The sequence below is a fragment of the Cetorhinus maximus genome, unplaced genomic scaffold (assembly GCF_964194155.1).
Source record: "Cetorhinus maximus unplaced genomic scaffold, sCetMax3.hap1.1 HAP1_SCAFFOLD_4567, whole genome shotgun sequence".
Classification (NCBI taxonomy): Eukaryota; Metazoa; Chordata; class Chondrichthyes; order Lamniformes; family Cetorhinidae; genus Cetorhinus; species Cetorhinus maximus.
This window is the reverse complement of record NW_027600470.1, coordinates 2285-13800: the sequence shown is the minus strand read 5'-3', so window position 1 is coordinate 13800 and position 11516 is coordinate 2285. Positions and strand designations below refer to the sequence as shown.

General features: G+C 59.2%; 1 protein-coding gene across 1 annotated transcript; it reads right to left on the bottom strand.

The window, feature by feature from the left end:
* Positions 1 to 1168: 1168 nt before the first annotated feature.
* LOC144678542 (phospholipid-transporting ATPase ID-like) lies at positions 1169 to 11227 on the bottom strand (the record flags this gene model as incomplete). Its single annotated transcript, XM_078538293.1, has 5 exons — positions 1169 to 1334; positions 3011 to 3054; positions 6837 to 7045; positions 8729 to 8925; positions 11139 to 11227. Coding segments are annotated over 5 exons (705 nt in total), but the record flags the coding sequence as incomplete, so codon positions are not given.
* Positions 11228 to 11516: the final 289 nt, after the last annotated feature.

Below are 11516 nucleotides of genomic sequence, written 5' to 3'. Positions count from 1 at the left end.
GAGAGAGAGATGGGGGAGGGAGGGAGAGAGAGAGATGGGGGAGGGAGAGAGAGGGGGAGGGAGAGAGAGGGGGAGGGAGAGAGAGGGGGAGGGAGAGAGGGGGAGGGAGAGAGGGGGAGGGAGAGAGGGGGAGGGAGAGAGGGGGAGGGGAGAGGGGGAGGGAGAGAGGGGGGAGGGAGAGAGAGGGGGGAGGGAGAGAGAGGGGGAGGGAGAGAGAGGGGGAGGGGGAGAGAGGGGGGAGGGGGAGAGGGGGAGAGGGAGAGAGGAGGGGAGAGAGAGGGAGGGCGGGAGGGGGAGGGGGAGGGGGGAGTGTGTGACACAAATGGAGAGAAAATTAATGCACGTTGGTGTTAATAAATTGGAGCCGTTTTTCTGTTTTTACGGGAGTTGGAAGGAGTTTAATACGTCGGAATGTGATGGTCAGGCTGGGGGGGGGGTGAGGGGTCCGCGGTGCGGGGGAGGGGGTGGGTGAGGGAGGAGTGGGTGAGGGAGGGGGTGGGTGAGGGAGGAGTGGGTGAGGGGTCTGCGGTGCGGGGGAGGGGGTGGGTGAGGGGTGCTCGGTGCGGGGGAGGGAGGAGGTGGGTGAGGGAGGAGTGGGTGAGGGAGGGGGTGGGTGAGGGAGGGGTGGGTGAGGGAGGGGGTGGGTGAGGGAGGAGTGGGTGAGGGAGGAGTGGGTGAGGGAGGAGTGGGGGAGGGAGGGGGTGGGTGAGGGAGGGGGTGGGTGAGGGAGGGGGTGGGTGAGGGAGGGGGTGGGTGAGGGAGGGGGTGGGTGAGGGAGGGGGTGGGTGAGGGAGGGGGTGGGTGAGGGAGGGGGTGGGTGAGGGAGGGGATGGGTGAGGGAGGAGTGGGTGAGGGAGGAGTGGGTGAGGGAGGGGGTGGGTGAGGGAGGGGGTGGGTGAGGGAGGGGGTGGGTGAGGGAGGGGGTGGGTGAGGGAGGGGGTGGGTGAGGGAGGGGGTGGGTGAGGGAGGGGGTGGGTGAGGGAGGGGGTGGGTGAGGGAGGGGGTGGGTGAGGGAGGGGATGGGTGAGGGAGGAGTGGTGAGGGAGGAGTGGGTGAGGGAGGGGGTGGGTGAGGGGTCTGCGGTGCGGAGGAGGTGGGGTGGGTGAGGGGTCCTGGGTGCGGGTGAGGGAGGAGTGGGTGAGGGGTCCGCGGTGGATGAGGGTCCTACCTTGCTCTCTGTCCTCAGACATGACGGTGTGACAGAGCGACAGGACCCTGAAGAACTCGTGCACTTCGCGATCCCCCAGCTTCACCGACTCCAGGAGGAGGTGGTCATAGAAGGTGAACCGGGGGTCGGCCAGCGAGTTGAAGGAGAAGTCGATGGGCGCCCTCTTCTACCAGAGAGAGAGAGAGAGAGAGAGAGAGAGAGAGAGAGAGAGAGGGTCAGCGTGGATCCGACCTGCAGCATTCACCACCTCCGAGGACCCCTGGGGGGGGTGGAATCACATCTCGAAGGCCGGACTCTCCCCCCCCACCCCCAAAGACCCTTCGCAACTGCCCCCAGAATGGGCATCGGCAACCAATGCCCAGTGAAGCCCCTGTGAGGGCTGTGGGGGTCCGGAGCTGGTAGGAGGGGGGGGGGGGGGGTCCCACCTTTAGTATCAATGCTCCCCCCACAGCCAGTGCCGAGACTAGTTCAGACACGGTGACCCCTGGCCGGTGAGCTGGTGGGGGTGGGGGTGGGGAACGCTGGAGCAGCTTCTCACCGGGTGCGTGAGATCTCAGCTGTGAAGCCCCACGCAGTCGAACATCCAGCACCGACAAGCCTGGGCTCAGGGGGTAACTGGCGCTTGCCCTTTCCCATTCCAATGACACCGAACCCCGATTTCTAACTCTCTCTTCTCCCCCAGGATTCTCCAGGATACACCCCCAGTGCGAAACAGCACCACAGGAGAAACAGATTCCATTCGGTGGGGAGGGAAAGTTGTTAATATTTCAATTAAGGTCACCCGAGTCATTAATTCTATATTTGCTCAAAATACATTTTAAAATAAAAATTGGCTATAATTTTCTAACACAAGGTACAGAGTAAAGCTCCCTCTACACTGTCCCCATCAAACACTCCCAGGACAGGTACAGCACGGGGTTAGATACAGAGTAAAGCTCCCTCTACACTGTCCCCATCAAACACTCCCAGGACAGGTACAGCACGGGGTTAGATACAGAGTCAAGCTCCCTCTACACTGTCCCCATCAAACACTCCCAGGACAGGTACAGCACGGGGTTAGATACAGAGTAAAGCTCCCTCTACACTGTCCCCATCAAACACTCCCAGGACAGGTACAGCACGGGGTTAGATACAGAGTCAAGCTCCCTCTACACTGTCCCCATCAAACACTCCCAGGACAGGTACAGCACGGGGTTAGATACAGAGTAAAGCTCCCTCTACACTGTCCCCATCAAACACTCCCAGGACAGGTACAGCACGGGGTTAGATACAGAGTAAAGCTCCCTCTACACTGTCCCCATCAAACACTCCCAGGACAGGTACAGCACGGGGTTAGATACAGAGTAAAGCTCCCTCTACACTGTCCCCATCAAACACTCACAGGACAGGTACAGCACGGGGTTAGATACAGAGTAAAGCTCCCTCTACACTGTCCCCATCAAACACTCCCAGGACAGGTACAGCACGGGGTTAGATACAGAGTAAATCTCCCTCTACACCGTCCCCATCAAACACTCCCAGGACAGGTACAGCACGGGGTTAGATACAGAGTAAAGCTCCCTCTACACGGTCCCCAACAAACACTCCCAGGACAGGTACAGCACGGGGTTAGATACAGAGTAAAGCTCCCTCTACACTGTCCCCATCAAACACTCCCAGGACAGGTACAGCACGGGGTTAGATACAGAGTAAAGCTCCCCCTACACTGTCCCCATCAAACACTCCCAGGACAGGTACAGCACGGGGTTCGGTCTCACCTGACCTTTCCCACTCCGATGGAACGGGACCCCGATTTCTAAGTCTCTCTCCCCCACCAGGATTTCCCAACCCTATTGTACTCACCTCTCTCCTTTCACACTTGGGGCCCAACTCGTCAATCAGATCACCTGAAAAAGCAAGGCAGCTGTGTTAACGCGGGAATGAAACTGCAATTCCCTAGCGCCTTTCGCCACCTCCGCACACCTCATAGCGCCCCCAGCCCAGGGGGTACCTGCCGAGGGTCGTCGCCGTAGTAACGCAAGAAGCAGAGGCCGTGGCTGTCGCACTAAGTTAAAACCGTGCATCACCTCCAAGGAAACTCTTTCGAGTTATCAACAGTCACAGATTGCAACTCTTTCGAGTACAATCACCGTTCTTGGTTTTCCGGGAGTGGGACATGAACCCACAACCCTCTGATTCAAAGGCGAGGGTGCTATGAACTGAGCCACAGCTGACACCTCTGCCGGCTCACATGGGAACGAGGTCGTTGACATAGTGGACGGCCTTAAAGCTGGAAAAGAGGAGGTTTGAGAGAGGCTGCATGCACTTAGAGCTGATAAGGCTCCAGGGCTGGATGAGATGCACCCGGGGATCTTAAGCGAATCAGGGGCTGAAACTGCGAGGGCACTGGACACAAGTCTTCCAAACCTCCGAGTACAATCGGTGCCAGGGAGAATTGCAAATGTTACGCCCCTTTCTTTTTTTTTTGGGGTTCATTTACGGGATGTGGGCCTATACTGCCCATCCCTAATTGCCCCTCGTTCAAATCGGGCGTTCGGGTAAGCGCGGCAACGACGGGCCAAGTCAGCTTAACCTCGGTGGCGGGGGGGAGAAACTTCTAGAAACAATAATCTGGGGCAAAAGGAACCCAGGTCACTTGGGCAGAGGTGGGATTAACTCAGGGAAGCCAGCAGGGACTCGTCGAAGGCAAATCGTCTTCGAAAGGCTCGATTTGAGCTTTCTGGTTACGGGGAGGGCCGATCCGGGTAGCGCTGTCGATGCGGTTTACCTAGACCTCCAAGAGGAGTTTGATAAACCCCGTCGCTTAAAGGGCTCGTCAGCGCGAAGCTGAAGGGGGACGGAGGAAGGTTTGAGGCGGGAATCCCCACATGTCTCGATTTGCTGGGGGGGTGGGGGACACACGAGACTCGGGGCCGTTGTGAGCTGCGAGGGGGAGAGTGACAGACTTCGGGAAGGGGGGACGGGCAGACAAGTGGCAAACGCAGTTTAGGGCAGAGAGGTGTGGAGGGATTCATATCCGGAGGAAGAACATGGAGACATAATGTAACGTGAAGAGTCCAACGCTAAAGGGGGGGGTGCAGGAGCAGAGGGACCTGGGTGTATACGTGCACAAGTTAATAAAGGTGGTAGGACAGGTGGAGAGAGCAGTTAATAAAGTATACGGTATCCTGGGCTTTATTAATAGGGGCATAGAGTACCAGAGCAAGGAGGGGATGTTAACCTTGTATAAAACACTGGTTCAACTCCAACTAGAGTATTGTGTCCAGTTCTGGGCGCCGCACTTTAGGAAGGACGTGAAGGCGTTGGAGAGAGCGCGGGAAAGATTCACGGGAATGGTCCCAGGGACCGATTGGAGAAGTTGGGACTGTTTTCCCTCGGAGAGAAGGTGGAGAGGGGATTTGACCCAGGTGTTCGGAATCGGTGGGGAGGGATCCGGACGGAGCAGGAGAGAGGGAGAGAAACCGTTCCCGTTGGCGGATTCGAAGACGGTCGGCGCGAGAAGCAACGGGGACGGGAGGAGGAACCCTCTCACGCAGCGAGTGGTCAGGGTCGGGGAACGCGCTGCCGGAGAGCGCGGTGGGGGGAGGTCGGGTCAATCGGGGCTTTCCAGAGGGAACTGGATCATTATCTGGAACAAAAGTAATTTGCTGGGCTACGAAGGAAAGGTAAGGAGGGTGGGCCCAGCGAGGCCGGCAGGGACATGATGGGCTGAGTGGCCTCCTCCTGTGCTGTAACCATTCAATTCTCCCCAGCAGGTAATTTGTGCACAGGAAGATCCCACAAACTGCAATGTGATAATGACCCAGGTCATCTCTTTTTAGTGATGTTGGTTTAGGGATAAATATTGGGCCCCCGGACAACGGGGAACAGCCCCCCTGCCCCACAACAACCCACCTCCACCACCCTCCCCAAAACTCTACTTCCAATAGCAGCTGTAGGATCTTTTAAGTGCAACTTAGAGGGTAGACGGGGGCCTCAGTTTAACGTCTCACCCAAAAGACGGCACCTCTGACAGTGCGGCACTCCCTCAGTACTGACCCTCCGACAGCGCGGCGCTCCCTCAGTACTGACCCTCCCACAGTGCGGCACTCCCTCAGTACTGACCCTCCGACAGTGCGGCACTCCCTCAGTACTGACCCTCCGACAGTGCGGCGCTCCCTCAGTACTGACCCTCCGACAGCGCGGCGCTCCCTCAGCACTGACCCTCCCACAGTGCGGCACTCCCTCAGTACTGACCCTCCGACAGTGCGGCACTCCCTCAGTACTGACCCTCCGACAGTGCGGCACTCCCTCAGTACTGACCCTCCGACAGTGCGGCGCTCCCTCAGTACTGACCCTCCGACAGCGCGGCGCTCCCTCAGCACTGACCCTCCCACAGTGCGGCACTCCCTCAGTACTGACCCTCCGACAGTGCGGCACTCCCTCAGTACTGACCCTCCGACAGTGCGGCACTCCCTCAGTACTGACCCTCCGACAGTGCGGCACTCCCTCAGTACTGACCCTCCGACAGTGCGGCACTCCCTCAGTACTGACCCTCCGACAGTGCGGCACTCCCTCAGTACTGACCCTCCGACAGTGCGGCGCTCCCTCAGTACTGACCCTCCGACAGCGCGGCGCTCCCTCAGCACTGACCCTCCCACAGTGCGGCACTCCCTCAGTACTGACCCTCCGACAGTGCGGCACTCCCTCAGTACTGACCCTCCGACAGTGCGGCACTCCCTCAGTACTGACCCTCCGACAGTGCGGCACTCCCTCAGTACTGACCCTCCGACAGTGCGGCGCTCCCTCAGTACTGACCTTCCGACAGTGCGGCACTCCCTCAGTACTGACCCTCCCACAGTGCGGCACTCCCTCAGTACTGACCCTCTGACAGTGCGGCACTCCCTCAGTACTGACCCTCCGACAGCGCGGCGCTCCCTCAGTACTGACCCTCCCACAGTGCGGCACTCCCTCAGCACTGACCCTCCGACAGTGCGGCGCTCCCTCAGCACTGACCCTCCGACAGTGCGGCGCTCCCTCAGCACTGACCCTCCCACAGTGCGGCGCTCCCTCAGTACTGACCCTCCGACAGTGCGGCGCTCCCTCAGTACTGACCTTCCGACAGTGCGGCGCTCCCTCAGTACTGACCCTCCGACAGTGCGGCACTCCCTCAGCACTGACCCTCCGACAGTGCGGCGCTCCCTCAGTACTGGCACTGGGAGCACTGGCCTGGACTATGGGGCTTGAGTTTCTGGACTGGGGTCTCGCACCCACGAGTTTTGACTCAGGGACAAGAGCGCTGTTCACTGATCATCCGGATCAATCCACCCAACTTTACTGGAGTGCCTAATTTCAGTTAATGTACGGGGGAGTGGGGGGGGAGAAAAACGAGGTTGGGGTGTGGCAGGCTGCTGTTCAACTGTGTGAGGCTGCACAGTCAGGCCTGATTCTGTCTAGTATCACTGCACACCATTCATTGTTGAACGGCAACTTGGGATTAACAGTTAGGGTGGTGCAAAGCTCCGTGGACGGGAGGCACTACAGCGCCACCTCTGGCTGGAGGGTGTCACTGCAGCGTGACCTGTTGACATTGGAGATTCCCATTCTAAATCTGAATGGGTCAACCAGACACACAAAAGTGGGATACATTTGCGCTCCGTGCATCCCGGCCGCGCGCCCCCTCGCTCACCGTACGTCTTTCCGCCAATGGAGCACTTGTTGAAGGTCATGATGTTCTGGGTGAGGGTGCCCGTCTTGTCGGAGAAGATGTACTCGATCTGGCCCAGCTCCTCGCTCAGTGTGGTGGTCCGAGCCTCCGCCGCTGTGTTCTTCCTCACGCAGTACATCTTCTTGTCCCAGTTGATGAAGTAGCTGTGGCCCAGGCGGATGACCTCCACACTGCATGGGGGGGAGAGGTCAGAGGTGAAGAGGGTGCTCAACACCACAATGCTTCAAGTGAGGCGCGTAAGGACCCCGAACCCACGATGCTTTCAACGCAAACGCAACCGACCCCACAGGGGTGGGAGCTGAAATTTTCCTCGACACCATCCCCATCAAACACTCCCAGGGCAGGTACAGCACGGGGTTAGATACAGAGTAAAGCTCCCTCTACACTGTCCCCATCAAACACTCCCAGGACAGGTACAGCACGGGGTTAGATACAGAGTAAAGCTCCCTCTACACCGTCCCCATCAAACACTCCCAGGACAGGTACAGCACGGGGTTAGATACAGAGTAAAGCTCCCTCTACACCGTCCCCATCAAACACTCCCAGGACAGGTACAGCACGGGGTTAGATACAGAGTAAAGCTCCCTCTACACCGTCCCCATCAAACACTCCCAGGACAGGTACAGCACGGGGTTAGATACAGAGTAAAGCTCCCTCTACACTGTCCCCCATCAAACACTCCCAGGACAGGTACAGCACGGGGTTAGATACAGAGTAAAGCTCCCTCTACACCGTCCCCATCAAACACTCCCAGGACAGGTACAGCACGGGGTTAGATACAGAGTAAAGCTCCCTCTACACTGTCCCCGTCAAACACTCCCAGGACAGGTACAGCACGGGGTTAGATACAGAGTAAAGCTCCCTCTACACTGTCCCCATCAAACACTCCCAGGACAGGGACAGCACGGGGTTAGATACAGAGTAAAGCTCCCTCTACACCGTCCCCATCAAACACTCCCAGGACAGGTACAGCACGGGGTTAGATACAGAGTAAAGCTCCCTCTACACCGTCCCCATCAAACACTCCCAGGACAGGTACAGCACGGGGTTAGATACAGAGTAAAGCTCCCTCTACACTGTCCCCATCAAACACTCCCAGGACAGGGACAGCACGGGGTTAGATACAGAGTAAAGCTCCCTCTACACCGTCCCCATCAAACACTCCCAGGACAGGGACAGCACGGGGTTAGATACAGAGTAAAGCTCCCTCTACACTGTCCCCATCAAACACTCCCAGGACAGGTACAGCACGGGGTTAGATACAGAGTAAAGCTCCCTCTACATTGTCCCCATCAAACACTCCCAGGACAGGTACAGCATGGGGTTAGATACAGAGTAAAGCTCCCCCTACACTGTCCCCATCAAACACTCCCAGGACAGGTACAGCACGGGGTTAGATACAGAGTAAAGCTCCCTCTACACCGTCCCCATCAAACACTCCCAGGACAGGGACAGCACGGGGTTAGATACAGAGTAAAGCTCCCTCTACACTGTCCCCATCAAACACTCCCAGGACAGGGACAGCACGGGGTTAGATACAGAGTAAAGCTCCCTCTACACTGTCCCCATCAAACACTCCCAGGACAGGGACAGCACGGGGTTAGATACAGAGTAAAGCTCCCTCTACACCGTCCCCATCAAACACTCCCAGGACAGGTACAGCACGGGGTTAGATACAGAGTAAAGCTCCCTCTACACTGTCCCCATCAAACACTCCCAGGACAGGTACAGCACGGGGTTAGATACAGAGTAAAGCTCCCCCTACACCGTCCCCGTCAAACACTCTACCCTGGTAATATCTATGCCTTTAAAACCCATCGATGTGTTAACCCGATCTCTGACGAACAGCCTACCTGACGTAGAGTGAAATAGGTACGACCGTGTTGAGGATGATAATGTAGGACCAGAAGGACAGAAACCCCGAGAGGAAGGCGCTGTCGACGCCCTGGTCCCACGGCAGGTAGATCTGGAAGAGATTCCCAACTTCATATTCCCAGATGGAATTCCCGATAGCCAGAATGATCCCCATGCAGATCAGAAAGCCAAAGATCTGGAAACAAAGACAAGAGGAGATTTCACTCCCGGCCACTTCAAAGCCCAGACTGATAGGGCACGAGGATGAACACACACAGGTATCAGGGGCTCTTTTCACTGCACAGGGGGTGTCCGAGCCAGCATAGGACAGGGGAAAAGCTTAGTACAACACAGAGCCCGCTTCTGCAATGGAAAGACCGTGGGCCTTGATTTCTGGAGGCCTGAGATTCAACCCAAATCTAGTCAATCAGGCGAACTTGCCAATTCAGCTACTTTAATGCAGGCCTCAGTTTAGTCGGCATTCCCCAGGTCCCAGATTCGTTGCCACTCCACAGGCCCAAACCTCATCTGCATCCTGCACAGGCCAATTTAGTCAGCAGCCCGCGTAGGCCCAAATTTAAATGGCCAAGCAGCACAGGTCCCAATTTAGTCGGCATCCGCACAGGCCCCAGTTTAGCCTGCATCCCACCCAGCCCAAAGTTTAATCAGCAGCCCGCACCGGCCCAAATTCAGTCGGCAGCCCGCACCGGCCCAAATTCAGTCGGCAGCCCGCACAGGCCCCAGTTCAGTCGGCAGCCCGCACAGGCCCCAGTTCAGTCGGCAGCCCGCACAGGCCCCAGTTCAGTCGGCAGCCCGCACAGGCCCCAGTTCAGTCGGCAGCCCGCACAGGCCCCAGTTCAGTCGGCAGCCCGCACAGGCCCCAGTTCAGTCGGCAGCCCGCACAGGCCCCAGTTCAGTCGGCAGCCCGCACAGGCCCCAGTTCAGTCGGCAGCCCGCACAGGCCCCAGTTCAGTCGGCAGCCCGCACAGGCCCCAGTTCAGTCGGCAGCCCGCACAGGCCCCAGTTCAGTCGGCAGCCCGCACAGGCCCCAGTTCAGTCGGCAGCCCGCACAGGCCCCAGTTCAGTCGGCAGCCCGCACAGGCCCCAGTTCAGTCGGCAGCCCGCACAGGCCCCAGTTCAGTCGGCAGCCCGCACAGGCCCCAGTTCAGTCGGCAGCCCGCACAGGCCCCAGTTCAGTCGGCAGCCCGCACAGGCCCCAGTTCAGTCGGCAGCCCGCACAGGCCCCAGTTCAGTCGGCAGCCCGCACAGGCCCCAGTTCAGTCGGCAGCCCGCACAGGCCCCAGTTCAGTCGGCAGCCCGCACAGGCCCCAGTTCAGTCGGCAGCCCGCACAGGCCCCAGTTCAGTCGGCAGCCCGCACAGGCCCCAGTTCAGTCGGCAGCCCGCACAGGCCCCAGTTCAGTCGGCAGCCCGCACAGGCCCCAGTTCAGTCGGCAGCCCGCACAGGCCCCAGTTCAGTCGGCAGCCCGCACAGGCCCCAGTTCAGTCGGCAGCCCGCACAGGCCCCAGTTCAGTCGGCAGCCCGCACAGGCCCCAGTTCAGTCGGCAGCCCGCACAGGCCCCAGTTCAGTCGGCAGCCCGCACAGGCCCCAGTTCAGTCGGCAGCCCGCACAGGCCCCAGTTCAGTCGGCAGCCCGCACAGGCCCCAGTTCAGTCGGCAGCCCGCACAGGCCCCAGTTCAGTCGGCAGCCCGCACAGGCCCCAGTTCAGTCGGCAGCCCGCACAGGCCCCAGTTCAGTCGGCAGCCCGCACAGGCCCCAGTTCAGTCGGCAGCCCGCACAGGCCCCAGTTCAGTCGGCAGCCCGCACAGGCCCCAGTTCAGTCGGCAGCCCGCACAGGCCCCAGTTCAGTCGGCAGCCCGCACAGGCCCCAGTTCAGTCGGCAGCCCGCACAGGCCCCAGTTCAGTCGGCAGCCCGCACAGGCCCCAGTTCAGTCGGCAGCCCGCACAGGCCCCAGTTCAGTCGGCAGCCCGCACAGGCCCCAGTTCAGTCGGCAGCCCGCACAGGCCCCAGTTCAGTCGGCAGCCCGCACAGGCCCCAGTTCAGTCGGCAGCCCGCACAGGCCCCAGTTCAGTCGGCAGCCCGCACAGGCCCCAGTTCAGTCGGCAGCCCGCACAGGCCCCAGTTCAGTCGGCAGCCTGCACAGGCCCAAATTTAATCTCCAGCCGGCACTGGTCCCAATTTAGTCGGCGTCTCACAGGCCTCAATTTAATCGCCGTGCCGAAGGCCCCAATTTAATCGCCGTCCTGAAGGCCGCAACCCTCACCGCGATCCTGAAAAGTAGAAAGCCAGACCATCGTCCTGATGCCGAGGAGGAATCGGATCCCCTGCCAGGTTTCCCCCCTCCCCCTCCGGGTCATCAGTGGTCCCAGGAGCCTGGGGGAACTCACCCACAGCACCAGCGTGTTCATCAGCCGGTCAATACTGGTCCTTTTGAACTTAGTCCTGCCGCTGTTCTGCATGAGCTTGGTATCCGGGCCTGTAGGTACAAAAGGACTTCAGTTACAAGCAGAGGAAATTTCAGGCAGGAGTGGGCTGGCCCCAAAGCTGACCTTTAACCCCTTGGGGGGTGGCGTTCGTGGTACTGTCGCTGGACTGGTCATCCAGAGACCCAGGGTAATACTCTGGGGATCAATAATAAAAAATCTGGAAGTCGGAGATGACCATGGTCGATTGTCATAAAAACCCATCGGGTTCGCTAATCCCTTTTAGGGGAGGAAATCTGCCGTCCTTACCTGGTCCGGCCTACACATGACTCCAGGTCCACA